At 47.7% G+C, this 18,198-nt stretch overlaps 1 protein-coding gene across 3 annotated transcripts; it reads left to right on the top strand.

Moving 5' to 3' along the window:
* The first annotated feature begins 105 nt into the window (after positions 1 to 105).
* ZCCHC17 (zinc finger CCHC-type containing 17) lies at positions 106 to 17,315 on the top strand. Of its 3 annotated transcripts, none has more exons than XM_050909818.1 (8): positions 106 to 178; positions 452 to 603; positions 1,029 to 1,086; positions 2,532 to 2,632; positions 4,302 to 4,393; positions 5,169 to 5,269; positions 7,196 to 7,347; positions 16,467 to 17,315. In XM_050909818.1, exons 2-8 carry the CDS (start codon positions 562 to 564, stop codon positions 16,644 to 16,646), a joined length of 726 nt encoding a protein of 241 aa, XP_050765775.1. In that variant the 5' UTR covers positions 106 to 178; positions 452 to 561; the 3' UTR covers positions 16,647 to 17,315. The 3 variants fall into 3 exon arrangements, with proteins under 3 accessions (XP_050765775.1, XP_050765774.1, XP_050765776.1); XM_050909817.1 differs by having other exon boundaries at positions 117 to 267; XM_050909819.1 differs by lacking the exon at positions 106 to 178 and adding an exon at positions 327 to 345.
* Positions 17,316 to 18,198: the final 883 nt, after the last annotated feature.

Here is an 18,198-nt window from a genome sequence, read left to right as displayed (position 1 = left end):
ATTGGCGGAGTGAAGAGGCGCCTCAAGGTGAGGGGAGTGTGTGGAGGAAGCAAAATGGCGGCGGCGGGAGGGGGCGAGTGATGGCGGCGGTGGGGTGGTGCCGCGTCGGCCACTGACGGGCCCCGGCTTCCCCGCGGCCGCCGGGCAAGGGCCGTCCTGCCTCACCGCGCCTGCCCAGGTCGGGCCTGCACCGGGCCGGCACCGCGGCCTCCGGCTCGGGTCCAGCCCAGCCGCCCCCCCCCGCAGCCTCGGTCCCTCCGAGCCGGTGTGAGCCGCTAAACCCCCGCGGTGTGAGGGTAGAGACCGTCGGGGCGCGCTGTGACGGGCACCGCGGGGCGCTCGGGGGTCGGTGCTGGGTTGTAGCCTAAGGCAAGACGAAATAATCACTGTGGCCTGCTAGTAGCTCTGGCCGCAGGTGGTTTCGTGCCTTAATTATAGATTTCTTTTCAAGGCCTCTCTCGGAAGTCGGGCGGTGAATATGCAGTAGCCCGGGGTGAATTCAACTCGAGCTGGCGGGACCGTCGGAGAGTCTCTCGCCTGGACCCCGCGAGGCCTGCGGCGATGGAGGCGCTGCCCGAGCTCTACGCCATCTTCCAGGGCGAGGTGTGCGGCGCTGCTGCCTGCGGCCGTGACCCTGGGAGCCGTTATGGCCTGTGGCGTGCTTCTTTGTCTCTTTATTTTGTTGTTTTAGTCGCTGCTTAGTTCAGTGGCAGTTTGGGTAACTGACAGTTCTGCACCCCGTATATACACACCTATATATATATATATGTCAGTGTGTTTATGTACATATGTATAGCTATATATGCATATACATATAAGATGCTTATCTGAATAACGTAGGAGTGGTTGGCTGACCACACCTGCTCCAGAGTTAGCAAGCAGTGCTGCATCTAACCTGCCCTGAAATCTAAAACTGAAGGAAAGCCAGGGAACCATGTGTGCTTTTTGTGTGTATTCTAACCTGTGGTTTGAAAGCGGGTGTTTTGTGAAGGGTTTTCCTTTAGGTGTTGTGTTGGTTTTCTTCACAGGTTGCTACAGTGACAGAATATGGGGCGTTTATAAAAATCCCAGGGTGCAGGAAACAAGGTTGGTTTCTCTAATTTTGTTCAGACATAGTTTCATGTTGGCGTGTTCGAGCCAAGCAGTCGTCCTCGGAGTTGAAGACTTGCTAACTCTTAGAAAAAGCTCAGAAAGATTTTTTTCCTAAATTAGGAAGAAACGGGGGTTCTCAGAAAGTATTTAGAATATGATGGTAAGTTTGCACGAATACCAGAAAGACTCAGAGGGCTTTTTGGTAACTTCAGGATATTTTAGAGAATCATTTTAAGGTATTGGACAAACTATAGAAACTTTCTACAATTAGATAGTTTGCCCAGCTTATTTGTTTTATGGCCAATATAAATGAGTTAAATAAAAAACACTGAAATGAAGCTCAAATGAAAAATAAAACGGAAAAGCTGACTTAAAGCTCTGTCTATGTTTGTGGGAAACCTGCAAAGTCAAACAAACTCATTTTACAAAAGAAGCAGCTTACGGTGGATGTTCTGTCAGAGGCTGGTAGGCCCACAAATAGCCCCTTCTCCGCTCCCCTCTTGAACTGCCCGGTCACTGTAGTCCCAGTTCTAATAAAAATTTTTGGACAGAAGCGTGGCTGCTGGAGGGAAGTCGCTTTGAGACGCAAACGGGCCCCGAAATGTGAGCTTGAGCAGCAAGGTGTGTTTCCGTATTTATCCTCCCTTGTATAACCCTGTAGCCCACATGTCATTCGTGCAAATTATAAATACAATTTTGGGGCTGTGTGACCTTGGAGGCGCAGGAGATCAGGGCAGCCTTGGGGTTTTATGCTTTTGACTTTGCCAGCAAGGTATTGTGTTGCTGATGCGTGAAATGGGCTCTTTATTCTCCGGTGCTTGGGGTGGCCTCAGAGAGCAGGCAGGCAGGGAGAGGTGTCAGTGCCTGCTGCAGTTTTCTGTACGGGCGCCTGATATTTTGAGTAGAAAGACATAGCTTTGGCGGCCTGCTTCTCTTGAGTTAATTTGGAGCAGATCTTGATGAGCTTTTACATGTTTGATTGATGCAAGTAGTTGATTCTCACCTGTGTAATGTCCTGGAGGAAAGAAATGGTTAGTTTTGCTTGGGCAACCACTGAATATGTGCCCTGTCTCCCAGAGCAGTGGTCTCCAAACGGTTTTGGTTGTGCACCCCCAGTGCACGATCAGTTAAAATCAGTTAACCCTATCAGTTAAAAATTTTTTGAGCACCCCCCCATATATGTATATTTATTTATAAATTATACACGTGTACAACTGTACTAATAGAAATTAAAAAAGGATGAGCTAAAGATGAAATAAGCACTATTAATTTTTTAATTTTGTTTATTAGTGGTACAAAAATATTTTCTTCCCACACCCCAAAGGATAGTCTCGCATCCAGCCCACTTTGGAGACTGCTGTCCTAGAGGGCAAAACTGAGATTCAGTGGAGACTTGTCTTGATTTTTTTCCCTTTCTTCTCTTCCAAAACCATGACCAGGCCTTGTCCATAAGACTCACATGTCCTCCTGCCGCGTGGATAAACCCTCAGAGATAGTAGATGTTGGAGACAAAGTATGGGTGAAGCTTATTGGAAAAGAGGTAACGTTAATTCTTGTTTCTTTAGTGCTGTGTAGATAAAATATACTGCAAAACCACTGAGAACTTCTGTGCCCAGAGGCTGTGTGTTCCTGTTGCTTTGTCGGGGTTTGGTGGGCTCTGTTTTACAGACAGGAGAATTCTCTTCACCTCCAGATGTGGCTTTGGGCACATCGATTCTGTGACTTGCAACAGTGCACTTCAGAAAAAGGGACTTCATAAAAGCTCTTGGCTTAAAAGCAACAAAACGCTTCCCTTTCTTCCCCCGCGCACCCCTTCGCAGCGTGTATCACCTTCGCTCTGTGATTTGGTGACTAAATGAGCAATCTGAGAGGTCCCAAGAGCCGATATAAACACGGTTCATTAACTGTTTTGAGAGACAGACGTGTTAGAAGAAACCGAAGCGTATGTTTGTTTGTTTTCAAGAAAGTAGCAGTAGCAGTGAATTATGCCCAAGAGAAAATACAGAGGCTTTTTGTTTGTTTGTTTTGAAGTAAGAGCATTATACATTTTTTTTCCCCCTACAATCTACATTACCTTTTCTTCTGCAGAAGGTGTGACAATAGGCATGTCGTCTGTAACTTGGAACAAAAACTAAAGACTCTTGCTTTGGTGAGCCATGGAAACAAAACAAGCTGACTGTATTTTGTTGGGATCAAGGTGGAAGCATTAGGTTCAAAGTTGCACAGGATTTGGCCATAAATGCTTTGCATTTTTTTTTTTGAAAGAAGATAATCACGTTGATGTACAAAACAAGGACTTAAGTTTGTGTGAGATAAGGGAAATGGGTTGAGAAACTTGGTCTTATTTACACAGTATACAAAAACTATATGAAAGACTTCACAGATTCTTTTTAGCCATCTGTGGGGTGCTTTTTTATTTGTTTGTTTTTTAAATTTTATTTGTGGAAGTTTCTATTAAGCCACTGTTTTCTCTATCTGAAACACAGTTGTTGGGCTCCTGGCTTCTTTGCTGTAGAGGCAAGGGGCAGAAGCATGTTGGAGAGGTGGACAGCGGAAGAGTTCATTGTTAGATTGCCTGCAAATAACTGCATGGATGTCATAACGAGACAAAACAGAAATTCCTTCAATAGCAGCATTGGTGAAAATGCAGAAAGTTGTAAGAAAGGCTTAAAAAACCCCCAAACATACAACTTTTGCTCTTGCTTCTAAAGTGATAAGGTGGCAATCAAGGACTTACTAGGATTCAGAAGAGAGCTACTTAAACATTTTTAGTCTCATAAGAGGATCGAAATAGGAAAAAGGATATAAAGTTTTATTTTTCAGGATGCAAGTCGGCCAAAGTACTGGTCCAGGGGGAACTGTCTTGGGGGTGGATGATTTGAGAATTATAGCAAAGCTTCCAAACAGGCACTTTCTTCTACAGCTCTTGGGTTTGGTCACATTGAAAGCAGAATGTTAATGTAAACAGACTTACAGTTTGAGCTTGTCTTATTACTGAGATAGCTGCTTAACAGAAGCTGGTTTATTAGCTAGAATACTCCAAATGTAGCTACAAAATAATAGAACAAAAGCACTTTCGTGTAGTGTCTTTTGTAGTGCTGCTGTCTGCTAACCAACATTTTCCTGCCTTCTCTATAGGCCTCCAGACACAGTGTATTAATTAACGTTGTTGTCATTTACTCTTCTCATTCCACATCTTCCTCTTTCAGATGAAAGATGACAAACTGAAGCTTTCCCTCTCCATGAAGGTTGTTAACCAAGGCACAGGAAAAGACCTCGATCCAAACAATGTTTCCCTTGAGTAGGTAAATCTACTGAGCAGAATATAACAGATCAGACAGGATGCTACTGCCTGATTTTCCCTGCCTTGCATTCCTGGCTTTCCTGCCATACTTATTCTCTAGGTCCCCCCTCCTTTGGAGGGTGAGGGGGGGCTCTTCCTGAGCCCCCCAGCGATGTGCTGGCTGGCCGGAGGGTTGCCTGAAGGCACTGCCTTGGTTGTGCTGCCTAGAGGCAGGCAGGAGCTGGAGGAGGCTGCGGTGAGTTCCAGTCCTTCGCACCACGGCAGGATTTTCGTTTCTGCGTTGTGGTGGCCGTGCGCTTGTACTGGAAGGCCTCTTCATTCCAGCTGGGGATTTGTCTCACTTTCACATACTATGAAATCAAATCTTAACTGCTCGGATGTTTCAGAGCTTCCTTGTCTACCTTTTTTTGCGACGTCTCTTGCAGGTCAAACAAAACAGCTTTATTTTCATACTGGGCAAGTATTATATATATGTTTGTGTGTTCACATACAAAATACAGATGTTAGTATAAAGGACAGAACTGCGGCTCCCCGCGTTTGTCTGCTTTGTGTAGAGAGTGCTCAGTTAATCTGAAAAGTAGAAGATGACAGGTAATATGCTGTCAGTGTTTATTCTAATGAGCAGTTGGTCAGCTCCGTTCTTTGGTTTAGCTGATTAAGTGGTGCTTTTAGAGCAACATTTGAACAAACTTGTGTTTAGGTTGTGTTCATATAAATATACAGGGTTAAAGATGAGAGTGGATTGAAAGTGGAACTGTCCTTCTCTTTCCAGTCAGGATGAGAGGAAAAAACGCACGTTCAGAGACTACACGAGTCAGAAGATCACGCTTGAAGCTGTCTTGAACACCGTGTGCAAGAAATGCGGTTGCAAAGGTATGTTTATGCAGGGCTGTCTTGCTCTTTTGATGTAGCCTTGTTCTAACCAGATAGCGACCTGTAGATAGGATTGTATCGACATCTGTCTCATGGTTGTGTATAAGGACTGAGTTTTACTTCCACGTGTCTCTTTTAGAGGAGAACTACATTTTCTATCACTTCTTACAAAAACAAAACACTTAGCTAGACTCCTTTTATAAAGGTTTGTTTCTTAAAATCGCATCCCTTTGAGCTTCCTGTAAAGAACCTTCCTACTGAGTACAGGTTCCCTTCTTGCAGTATTTGTGTGAATGTGTCTTATAGCTGAGGTCTCGTTCCGGTTTTGCATTTTAAGAAATAAACATAAGCCTTCACCAGATCATTGCATTCTGAAGGATGATCAGTAGAAATGACTTTACTGATCAGTTGTTGGGAACACGGTGTTAGCTTGTGAGCAGTGTCTTAGAGCTGAAAACAAGCGTGTTTTTTAACCTGGTGAAATTTTTGTGTTTTGCCTGGTTCAGCAATAGGAAGTTGGCTTATGTGATGCCTTTTCAGTAGCTTTTTGCAGGTTTTTGAGGCATAAAGTAGTTTTTTGTACATGGGAGTTTTTGCTGCACCCTACTTGTCTTATGTTATTTAGCCATAGAGTAAATAGTTAAGCTGGAGTTAATGCTATTCTGGAGAAGGTTGTTAATGAATATGGTTCTCTGTAGTGGTAGATGGGGTTCTTTAAAATGGTATTTTAAAGAACCCCCCAAACTTTAAACTGGATTCTGCGTATTTCCTGTCTGCTTTTTAATGATGATGTCTACTCATAACAGGCAGGCAGATGCTATTTATCTGCACTTTTCGCTACAGCTGTTAGTAGGTGTCCTGGTTTCGGCTAGGATAGAGTTAATGTTCTTCTTAATAGCTGGTACAGTGCTATGTTTTGGATTTAGTGTGAGAATACTGTTGATAACACGCTGATGGTTTAGTTGTTGCTAAGTAGCACTTATCCTAAGTTAAGGATTTTTCAGTTTCCCATGCTCTGCCAGCAAGCAGGTGTGCAAGGGGCTGGGAGGGAGCAGAGCCAGGGCAGCTGACCTGAAGGGATAGCCAAAGGGATATTCCATATCATAGAACGTCATGCCCAGTATATAAACTGGGGGCAGTTGGCCGGGAGGGGCGGGTCGCTGCTAGGGCATCGGTCAGCGGGTGGTGAGCAACTGCATTGGGCATCATTGGTTTGTTTTGTTTTTTTTTTTTCCCCTTGGGTTGTATTTCTTTTTTTCTTTTTTTCCTTGTTTTAATATTCCTGTTCATTATTATTATTATTATTATATTTCATTATTATTATTATTATTGTTAGTATTATATTTTATTTTAGTTATTAAACTGTTCTTATCTCAACCCATGAGTTTTACTTTTTTTCCCCAATTCTCCTCCCCACCCCACCAGGAGGGAGGAGGAGCGAGCGAGCAGCTGTGTGGTGCTTAGCTGCTGGCTGGGGTTAAACCACGACACAGGTCAACTTTGATGTCTCCAAAGCAGAAAGGGTAGAGCCAGAATGAGCTGATTTCCTCTATATTTGTGGCTTTGGTCTCATTTACCAGGTGCCTATCACACCAATTTACTCCCTTTCCCGTACAGTTTTCCATGCTGTTTAAGCCCTTGCACAGACACGTTTCTGCCAATTGCCCTGTTCACACAAGAGCGTCTTAGTTTTTGCCTGACTGATCTTTCCAGAATGACCTGCATTGCGTTTGCTCCCCGGCTTGTTTAATCAGGGCACGTTAAACTAGCTGAAATGCTAGGACAAAAAATGTATCGTGTAGATTCTCTTATTGTGCCTAATAATAAAAAGATCATTGGCAGCACTTCAGGTGTCTGAAATGCAGTTGTTTAAAAAAAAAAGGGGGGGGGGGGATGTGGGTTGCTCCTTCAAACACTATTTTACAGGTCATTTTGCCAAGGAGTGTTTCGTGCAGCCTGGAGGTACCAAATACAGCCTCATTCCAGAAGAGGAGGAAGAGGAGGTGGCGGCAGCAGCAGGATATGAAAAAGAGAAAAAGACCAGCCTGGCTGACGATTCTTCAAAAAAAAGAAAAAAGGTACAAGGTGCCCTGCTGCTGGCCTGGAAAAGTGAGCCAGATAATTTGTGGTGTATAGTTACACCTGTGATTTACTATAGCAACATGGTTATGAGTAGCCAGGTCTGGGCTGAGAAGGTGGCTCAGTTTTGTGCAGGTTCTATAGCAAAACAGGAGTCTCCCCTGCAGACTTCTTAGTAATTCTTATACTTTCTCCCATTATTCTCGTTAAACTGTCTTTAAGATGGTTTTGTGCTATAATGCACAATCCTCAAAAGATATTTCTTAGAGTGAGAAAAGGATTATTTTTTTTTCCCCCTGGTCTTTGTGAGGGTCTATAGAAATTGCTTCAGTTTCCGGAATTTCTGTGATTCTTGCCAATAACCCTGTTTCCCCTCCCTTCTCACTGCTCTTGCCCTAACACCTTTCTTTAATCTGAACTAAATGCCCTGCTGCCTTGCTGCAGCGGGTATCCTGACCCAGCCAGTGCGATGTGAACTAGGCTTATCTGCACGTGCCAGGGGAAGATCGCTGGTTGTATTTGCACAGGGAGCGTACTCCATTTCCAGGCTCTAAAGCAATTTTTGTCTATGTGAAAATGTCAAGAGATAAGAGACCTGTTATGTCCAGTGTTTGAACTCTGGCTTCAGACCATGCTGGTATAAAATGTAGGGGAGACCTGAATCCAAAACAGGAGGTTTTGGTGGTCAGTCTGTTTATACAGCAATGAGTATTCCAATTCCAGACTTCAGTAAATAAACTGTTTCATCAGCCCCTTCACAACTGGAGTCCAACTTTTAATTACACTTCCAAAGCCCTTTTTCTTTCTTTTTTTTTCTTTCTCTTTCCCACCCTGTGACCTGTCTGTATCTGTGGAGAGGGGCAACAGGCAGGAAAGGTGGTGGGTTTCCTTTTTACAGGAGAGGGACAAGGATGGTGTTAGCAATTGCATAGTGACAACTAACTTCTGAGGGCTTAGTTCTCTCAGGCTCACTGTGGAGTTAAACCAGTACTGGTGCTAGTAGGGGAGACTGCAGGTGCTGGCGACAGGGAACGGAGGAGTCTGTTTTGATGGCAACACTCAGACCACTCCAGAGTGACTGATGCTGGTAGCTCAAGTCTTGCTTCCAGTCACATTTTTCACTGGTATTGTGGTTTCTGGCACTTTGGTACACTCTTATTTGAGGGAGGAGTAGCTGGGGCTGTTTGTGGGATTGTGGGTGGTGACTGCACCAGAGTAGAAGAGCCAGGTGTATAGTGACTTCCCTTGTGTCAGCCGCTGCCCTGTGGCATACCTGTTTCTGCCCTGCAGTCAGTACAAGATGAAGTTAGTGTTAATTTGGTGCCTAATTTGCAGTTCTTGTTTGCTCAGTAGCGCTCTGGATAGCTGATCCAGTAGCGGGAACGGGATCTCTCTTGACTGTAGATCCTGTTGCCTTGTTCCTTCCCCAGATGTGCTTTGCTTTCCCACTACATAGGCTTTTTTTCAAGAATGTCTTGGGCCTGTCTGTGGAGTGTCATTATGCTGCGATAGAAAATACACATGGTCTTCTTTCTATTCTGATCTCGGAAGCACGCGATTGAACCGAGTCGTCTCTCGGATCCCAGGCTAACTGCGACTCTGACCTTACTGGACTCCAGACGTTGGGCTTCTCTCTTGCCGTGGAGCGGTGTGAGAGCAGGCCATTGGCAATACCTCAGCAGGGCTGGCTTCTTCTGCCTTGGGTTCTCTTCCCTCTAGCAGTGATGATGGTTTGTCTGGTAAAGCTCGTGTAATTGTTATTTAAATGCTGCGGGGGAAAAATTACACCGAGAGGTGCGCAAATAGCTCATTATCATATCAGTGCCCATGCACCAGGGTGGGGATTCCCTGTGGAGTCTTGCCCTGCTGAGACTACAGGATATGTGGGTCACTGTCCTGAATTTGTTACTAATTTTTTTTGCGTCTGTGGATTAACAGCCTTCCTTTAAATCTTGCTTGTTCCTTTGATCTTTCTCTCTTCTCAGGGAGGATATCAAAAGTTTTCACATGTTTTCCAGTGCTGGAAAACAAAACTTTGAGCTTTTTGGAGGCAGGATGTGGGATCCTCGAAATGAATAGCTCCCTTGTTGTCTCACGTGCCTGCTGTGATCTTGTCTGGGAGCCACCATATGCTTCCCTGCTTGCCTGAAGCCCCAGGGGGATTTACACAAAGTAGAAATAGCTCAGTCTACCTAGTAACAATTGCCTTGCTGACCCCATCCCATCCTATGCTTGTAATATAAATGTAGAGCTTCTATTTTTAAATGAGCAGACAGGGAACTGCTATCTACCAAGCATCCGTTTAGTGTCATAGCAATAGTATTAACATTTTTGGTTGTTCATGATTGACATTTCTGTTTCCTTGATCTGTTGCACCCAGAAACTGCAAGGAAGCTCTTTCCTCTCCCCGGAGATTCCTCTCCTTACAGAGGTACTCTGGGGTCCTCACCCCCTTTTTTCTCTGCCTGCCTTCCCAATGGTTCCTCAATTCCTCGCTTTTCTCCTGCCTGAGCCCCACAGCATTTACAGGATTAAGAGACAGCTGTAGGCTTCAGGTCTCTGCACGGGCACAGGCTTCTGGTGTGACCTTGGGCACAAGTCTTTCAGGGTGACAGATCGCCCTGTTAGTACTCTGCACGAGAGCACTCTCCTGCCTCCCGTAATCCCTGAGAAAATAAGCGACTGGAGGGCGAAGCGGAGATGCTGCTGTCGCAGCGCTGTGCGGAAGTACCGGGGAGCATCCGAGGAGTCGCTGACAGCTGCGGAGGCACGCGGCTGCGTCCCTTTCACTTTTACTCTTGGGTCGCAGGGTGAAGGAGCTCCTATGGGAACGCGGCAGCGTGCCTGTGCTGAGCTTGCGTGGGAGGGAGGCGTGCTGAGAAGAAATGAACCCTTCTGATTCTTCTTTCTTCTCTGTCTTTCAAGAAAAGATCTGCAGTTTCGGCAGTAGGAGTAACCCCTTTAATTCACATTCTACAAAAGCGTCCCATCTTCTGCTCAGATACATTGATTAACTTATCCCTGGGGTAGTTTTGTGATGGTCATTAGAATTGCATAGTAAATGTGACCTGTGATGGCTTTTCTGGCAGACTTTGCTGCTCTTTCTCCCACCGTGTAAGATTTCCAGGCAATCTGCTTGCAGATGTTGTCTCTTCATGTAAAAACCACACCTTCTTAATTGTTTGTTCAGTGACCTGTAGTTCATCAAGCCTTAGTCCATTCTCACTTGTAGCTGGTACTTGTTTTACTAGTTCTTAAATGGCATTAGCTTAGGGCACAGCTCTTCACACACTATGCTGTTCTCATACTGTTCGTATCTGTGCTTTTCTGAACTTTGCTGTATTTATTTAATGGCCATAGACTGGATTCTTCTCATCAGATCAATTCTGACTGGTCATCAAACAAGGGATGCAATAATACCTCTAGATTTACGTAATTAATCTTGTTTGGAATTAAAATGGGTGGTGGAATTTTAGCTTTTTTTTTTTTTCTTTTTCTGTTTTCTTTTTCTCTTTAAGAATAAAAAAACCCTAGAAGGATTACTGGCACCTCTCTGGAGATGCAGAAAGACATATATCCGTTCTAATTTTTCACGACGACAGACATAAAGTCTCTGAATGAGACCATAACTCCACAAAAAGGTCTGGCAAAAAATACTTCAACTTCTTGGAGAGTTCTGGACACTCCTCTCTTATCTGAAAATCAAATACCTTTAGATGGAATGAACTGTTGTAACATTCTTAAAGCGTAGCCCGGAGCAACTTTCCTTACAAAGGACAGGAGAGAGCCTAGTGTGCTAATGTGGTCCCCTCTTAGTGCTAGCTTTTTAAAAATAATAAGAGCAGTAGGAAAACCAGCACTATCAGGCTCTAGCCCAGCCTATTGCTCTTCTGCATGCCAGCTCCCAACATGGGTTTTGTAGAGGAGAGATTTTGAAGCAAGTTTGTTCTGTTTTGGTAGAATTGTAATCGTTACATAAATTGGACAGGATGTGCAAGGAACCGTAATGTGCAGGTCTTCATACTTGTTGGCCCTCTCTGCATCTTTACATTGTGAGTCTGCTTGGGCAAAATCCACTCAAAATGTTTACACAAATGCAGTGTTTGCAGTACTGGGGGAGCGCCTGGGTGTGCCTGAGAGCTGAGCTGAGCTTCATCCGTCAGCAGCCATCAGCTCTGAAGACTGGTTTGCAGCTCAGGGTGCGGCAGGGCTTTGCTGCTGTTGCTGGAGGCAGAAATCTGGCCTTTGCTTTGGCACTGCTCTCTCCATACGTAAACTAGAGAAAAGCTCCCGCTTGCGCAACGGTGAGCCAACTGGTAATCAGCGGAGTGCTTGTCTCCCAGTACTGGGATGCTGGAGTTTAAAGAAATCTGTGGTCTAATAGGAGGCTGCTGCTTGTGCAGAATGATTTCACAGCAGCACTGCTTCCTGCTACAGAAAATGTTAAGCTCCTCTGTTGCTGGCTTGCTCCCTGCAGTATTTGCAGTCCAGCTTGTGCTTATACGCTGTGGTGCTTGCATTACTGCACTGAAAGTACTTTTTCTGTGTTGGTGTGAGCAGTTTGGCTATTAGAAGCCCCCAAAAAGGGGAGACTGAGGGTTTTTTTTTCAGCCAGCACAATGTCCACGTGTGTACTTTTATTTCCCCTGTAATCCTGAAGGAACGTGTGTGACATCCTGTCCTGTCTTCAGCCTTCACATGCTGAGAAAGTTTCCCAAGCTCTGGAATGAAACCCTGTTAGTTGTTAAGGTCTTGTCAAACTTTCTCACCATATGCACAGGCTGGAAAAGCTTGAGAAAATTCTCCTTGCTGCATCCCTTTCTCGAGAAGATTTAACTCTTTACCATCCTCCTCTTCTAAAGACTGTTATGATTTGCTTCTGCCCTTTGTCTGTGGGTAGGGGACTTTGTAGTGAGTCTGGCATTGTCCCACAGAAAAATGTAGACACTCAAATTTTGGGTGACATCAACGATCATAGTGCTGTTGTGGAGCTACAAAAAACTGATACCTGCCAAGGGTCTGCTAGGTGTGGAGTGAACTCAATCCTCTGCTCTCTTCCCTGGAGTCCCAGAGGACTCTTTGCTTGATGTTCAGCTCCAAGCCATGCGTTGTCTTTGCTCTTCCACCTCCCTAAAAGACTTGTTCTGTTTCACATTAAATAAGCTGCTAGCTCCCTTCCTTTGTTGTCCCTAATTGATAGCCTGTATCTGGTGCTGCTACACACAGTCCATGCTAAATTGATGTCTTTAGCTGGGCCTTTTGTGTCCCCACTCTTCCAGGAGAATGTGTTGTTTTTAAATGAAATGTAGACAGACTCGGCTTGTCTTCCCGTAAGCCAGTATATTAATCTTCATACGGAAACTGCACTTGTCTGGAAGTGGCTGAAGCTAATGGAAGAAATGTCTTGTGGGGAGGAGGGGGGAAGCCAGCCTTCTCTGTGCTCTCTGCACTGGGACACTTCTTTTTCCCCAAGCAATTTTAAGACAATTTGCCCTTCAGGGGAAGATTGTGGGTGGCACTGGAGGGCTACCGGCAACCCTGTGCCCTCGCTGTTAACGCATACCTAAATACAGCACGGGCTTGGCTTTAACATGCTCCCCTGCCTTGGTGAGCTACCTGAGCACCTCCAAGCATACAGCAGACGATGCAGAATCGGGACGTAAAAGTCAGTTACTGCAGGGGATTTCCCCCCCAAACCCCGCCTTTGCCTCATTTTTCATGCTGTGCTTAGCAGCTGCTTCTGGCTTTTGTTTCAAACAGATGAGTGCTGGTTTCTTAGCTTGGAGTCCTCTGGGTGAATATGCACATGCTGCCGTGTCTTGGGCTTCCTTCTGTGAAGCGAGTTTTCTTTACATGGATGCTTTTCAATCCATTTCCAGCCAGGGTGGTTCTTTTCCCCTGGGTGGGGTGGGTGTGTAACAGGCCTAAGGCAGCACCTGCGGGCACCCGAGGGAGGAGGGAGTATCTCACGCCGAACCCACAAAACCGCTGTCAGCGCTGGGTTCAGACCTTTAGCCCCCATGGCCAGCCCTGTGCTGTGCCTGTTTGTGCTGGAGCAGGTGGAAATACTTGCCCACACCAATCATTCTGATTTTGTACAGGTATCTCGTGTATCTGTGGCTGATTGCCGCTGTTCCCTTCATCTAGTCATGCGTTCTTTTTCTCTCCCTTGGCTTAACTTCTGGGGTGGCTGGGGATGTCTGCGGCAGCTGGCCAAGGAGGGTGGCCTCCCCGGGGACTTGTCCTGCCTGTGGTCCTGTGACTGGTGTAACCGTGCCCTTGGGCTTGCTGCTTCTTTCTGCTTCCGCATGAAATGAGTGCGTGGCACTAACAGCCCTGCCGAGGCAGGGGTGACTTACAGCAAACCTCTCCCAGTAAAACTCTCTGCAAGCCCAAGGGTGGCCTTGAGGTCATTGGGGACACTCTTGGCAAAGAAAATAAGCAGAGCTGTTGGCTTGGGGGCTCCAGGCTTCTCCCATTACACTCCCTTCCGTAGTGGAATGTAAAACACAAGTAAAACACGTTTGTGTGTTATGTTTGGGACTGTCACTTGACCGCTGTCTGTCTCCCATTGTGCTGCTCCCCAAAGCCTGTGCACAGTCGCGCTCTGAACAAGCCATCATTCAGCCTCTTTCAATTAGAGGTGTGGGGGGGAGGAAACATGGCTTTTTGTCTGGCTTACCAAGGCTCCTTTTCCTGGTCTAGTGATGCCTTGAAGTGAGTGCCCTGGGCTTCTCCCACCCATTGGCACAGGCTCAGCAGACTTGTTACTGCTGCTAACAGAGAGCTCAGCCCTCCAGAGGCAGTGGTCAGTGTGGGAGGCAGTGGTACGGCCATGGCTTCTTCCTCATGCTCTGCTTTGAGAGCTCACTTTGACCCTGGCTGCAATGCTGCTGTGCCAGCTCAACTGCGGGGCATGTTTTTACAAACCCAGGATGACACCAGTCTGCAGGGAATCATCCAGTCAAGATAAAGTATGTGCAGGGGGAAAGGAGCTGGGCTGTCACTAGGGGATAAAACCTCATCTAGCGCAGCTAGCAGTAGTACGTGTATCACTGGCACCTGGCTGTGTAGTTAAATTACGGAAGAGAATTGGATGCTGGTTTGCAGCAAGTTTCGGGAAGGTTGTGCCCAGTCTTACTGGTGTGCCACTTCCAGAGCAGTGAGCACACGTGGATCAACTGGGAAGGTGCAGCTCGCTTTAAGCAAAAATGCTGGTATATGGCTTAGTCAAAGCAGCAAGCTTTGCTCCCTGGGTTGCATTCCTCACTGGTGCTGTCTAAGCCTGTCGCAGGCAATCGCACGGGCTTGGGGTGCTTTGCTGGCCCATCTCTGCTTCATGAAACCCTCTTTTGCTTCTTCCCTTATGTCCTCTTTATGTCCTCGAATAGAATGAAAATTCACGATAGCCATTTTCACAGGAAGGTCTCTCTTTGATGTTGATGTGACCGTGGATGAGATCAGTGGGTCCTCCTTGGAGGCCAGTGTTGCTGGGCTTGGATGGAAAGCTGGAACCCTCACCGATCTTAGCAATCCTGAAGTGCTTTATATTAAGCATGTGCAAAATATTAAAATTACTTTTGTTATGGGCCCTCTCACCTGCATGCTGCATTCCTTTACTTCCCAGAACCAAGGGGCATTAGAGAAAATACCTCATTTTTGCAGGACAATCATCAAAGCATCTTCCTAAAATATACCTGAAAAAAATACCTTCCATCTTGTTCCAAGAGTTGGTCTATGCGATGGTTTTGCGGGTATTTAGAGAATTAGAAAAAGGCGAGCTGTGCTGGGATCAGGTTTGGATGTTTTGTTTATTTGCGCACAAAAGCCGACCACGGCGGCTGACACCTTCTGAGCCACTTGTGTTCCTGGCGCCGGAGCCACGGGGGCTGGCGCTGGCTGCCCAGCCTGCCTCCAGCACTGGCCCGTTCTGGCTGGAGAGCGGTGGTTTACCGAGCCGTTGGGCTCCCTGGCGCTCGGAGGGCATGGCCGGCTCCCGAGAGCTGTGGTCAGCATTTCTCTTCCTGCAAGGGGATGAAGCAAGGGGCAGAGCGAGGGTAGCAGCTGGGTTGCGTGTGCTGCCAGCGCAGGCAGATCAGATCCTCTCCCCAGTACTGTTTTCTAATTAAATATATGCAAATTGCTGTACTGCATCGTTAAATAGCCTCTGTCTGCTTTGGGATGCTCTGCCTGACGTGATTCCAGTGGAAGGTGTACCATGGTACTGCTCTCAGAGTAATCTCTGCTTGATAGTTAGTCAGATGCCTCAAAATTGAGGGTTTAGATCCATTTCAGAGTTCCTTATGAGCTTTATTCCAGCACCAGCTCTTCTTATTCTGCGTCTAAACGTCAGGTTTTGAGCTCTGTATAGCTTTTGCTTCAGGACTTTGCAGAAACGCAGCCCGGGGGGCTCAGTGCTGCCCCCGGACTCTGCCTGCGTGCGAGGGGAGAGGGTGGGAAGCTGCGAGAGCAGGAGGGCGTGCAGTCTGGTGGGAGATTGTGCAAAGAGTTGCTGCTTGCAAAAGGGCGCTTTCCTCATCCCGGCTCCCCTCCGGGGAGGGCTGCCAGAAACTCTGACTGGCATTTCTTGGGCTTGGCCTTTCCTGCAAGGCGAAGGGCGTGTTGTCATGAGTGCTCCAGCGCATCAGCACTCATTTCCTGGCAGTCTGTGGGCTGATGATGGTGTGGGGATGCGGGGATGGCGCTCACGTCCAGCTGGCTATTTTAGAAACCCATTTTGTTGGCAAAAAGGCTTCATCCTGCCAACCTCTATTAATAAAGAATAGCCTTAAATAATGGAGTAAGCTCTGACCGTGGAGCGATGGCTCTCTTCTTGTGATTTGACTAACAGTTTTCAGGCATGGATTTACGTTCTGATACCCCCGCTCTGCTCTGACAGCTGCCGTACCCTGCCCGGTGCAGCTGTGGACCAACAGTGCGGTGGTTAAATCCTGACTCGCTGGGGAAGAAGCTGTGTGCACTTTCCGTGTAGAAACCGTCTCACCCCTGTCACGGCTTGTATGGCCCTCATTACAGAAAGTGTCTCGCTGCCCTGGTGAGCACAAGTGCCAGTTTTCCCACATGCAAGGCTTTTTATTTGTTTTCCTTCATTCGCTAGGAGAAGAAGAAGAAAAAGAAGCACAAGAGTAAGCAGTCCTCTGAGTCGGACTCGGACAGCTCGGACTCGGACAGCGATGGGGCTCAGCCAGCCGGCAAGAGGACCAAGCATTCGGAGAAGCCCAGCAAGGCTCAGAAGAAGAAGAAGAAAAAGAAGCATAAGAAGAAGCCCCGGGACTGAGCGGGCAGGCAGGCGGGGGCACCGGCGTCGTGAGTCCCTGGTGCACACCACGAGGAGCGAGCAGAACTGAATCAGCACGCCCCTTGCTCCAGGGACAAGGAGTTTCCTTCTAAACGTAACGCTCGGCGTGCGGTCTTACAGATGTTGACTTTGATGCAAGTTGTCCTCTGTTACCTTAGGCGCAGGCTGCCGTTTTCTCCCGCCGTTAGGCACTCCTGCCAAAATTGGCTAATTACACCCCTTCATCGGCACCGTTCCCATCCTGTAGCCTCGTGTTTCGCTGGGTGAGCTGCCAGCGCTCGGCCGGCTCCCCTGGACAGTGCGGCCAGCGGCACGGAGCCTGCGTGACATCAGCCCCCATCCAGTTGCCTGTAAAAGGTGGAGCCACGCAGCCGTGCTCTCCCTGCCCGTCCCCGCACCGCGCTCGGGACAGGGGTGGTTGTTGCTGGGCCCTGTGATGGGGCTGCGTCCTCCCAGCCGGTAACGGTGCGGGGCCGCTTGGCTTCGGTCTGCAAGCCTTCCCCCAGCCTCACTCGTTTTGTCTGCAAACATTGGGAGTGGAAGAGTAAGAAGCAAATGGGTGAGTGGAGATATTTTAAGTAAACATTAACTGTGATGTGTTTGCTGCCTTGGTAAGTGATGGAAAATAAATTTCTCCAGTCTCCAGTTGTACTTTGTACCGGGTCTTTTCTTTTGTACGCTCCACACTTCATCTTGGGCAGTGAAAAAAGAAGGCTAGCTGTGTGGGAGGGGATGAGACCTGCATTAAAGGGTTTTTATGAAAGCCTTGGCTGCTTTCAGAGGTTCCCTGGGGTGGGAAGGAGGGGGGGTGATGAGGTGACCCCTACGAGAAGCCTGGTGTCTTCTGGTAAGGAGCAACTGGAGCATAAATCTTGTAACTGGAGCTGAAGGTCAGGGGGGAAGGGATGGCAGAGGGCTGGGCCGTCCTGTGCCAGCTCTGTGGTTGTTCTGGGCTGCGGTGGCCGCAGAGGAAGTCTGTGGGGAGCAGCTCTTCTCTTCCGGGGCAAATGTGCCGAACGGGGGGGGGGAGCCGAGTTGCTCCTGGTGCCTCCGGCTCTACCGGGAAGCGAGAGTTGGGCTGGCGATCGCCCAGTGGCGAGGCAGGAGGAGGACTTGGGGTTGCTGGAGGCAGCCTGCCCCTTCTCCCTGTGCTTCTCGCCCCAGTTCCCCATGGCCAAGTCCCCCCTTTTTGGGCCGGTTCCCTTCCCAAACCCAGCCATGAGGTGCTCGTGACCTTGACTCCTGGCTCGGGCATGCGCCATCAGCTGATGCTTTGCGGGGAGCGCCCGCCTGCACTGGGGACGGAAAGATGGCTCTCGCTGGGCTGGAGCGTGCCTGGTCCTGGACGATCGATGGCAGAGCTGCCGTGGGAGTAAACTGATATTCCCCCCTGAAAAGCACATTTCTAACCATAACGACCTCTCTTATTTCCACAGCTCAGAGAACTGGCTGAGACAGGCTACTGGGATCGCTGGTCGTTTAACCCCATAGCTGCCAGGCTGGATTTAACCCCTGCGCTCCTCCCCACAGC

Source organism: Gymnogyps californianus, chromosome 22, assembly GCF_018139145.2.
Source record: "Gymnogyps californianus isolate 813 chromosome 22, ASM1813914v2, whole genome shotgun sequence".
Taxonomy (NCBI): domain Eukaryota; kingdom Metazoa; phylum Chordata; class Aves; order Accipitriformes; family Cathartidae; genus Gymnogyps; species Gymnogyps californianus.
Note: the sequence above shows the minus strand (reverse complement) of the source record. Positions and strands in the feature narration are given on the sequence as shown.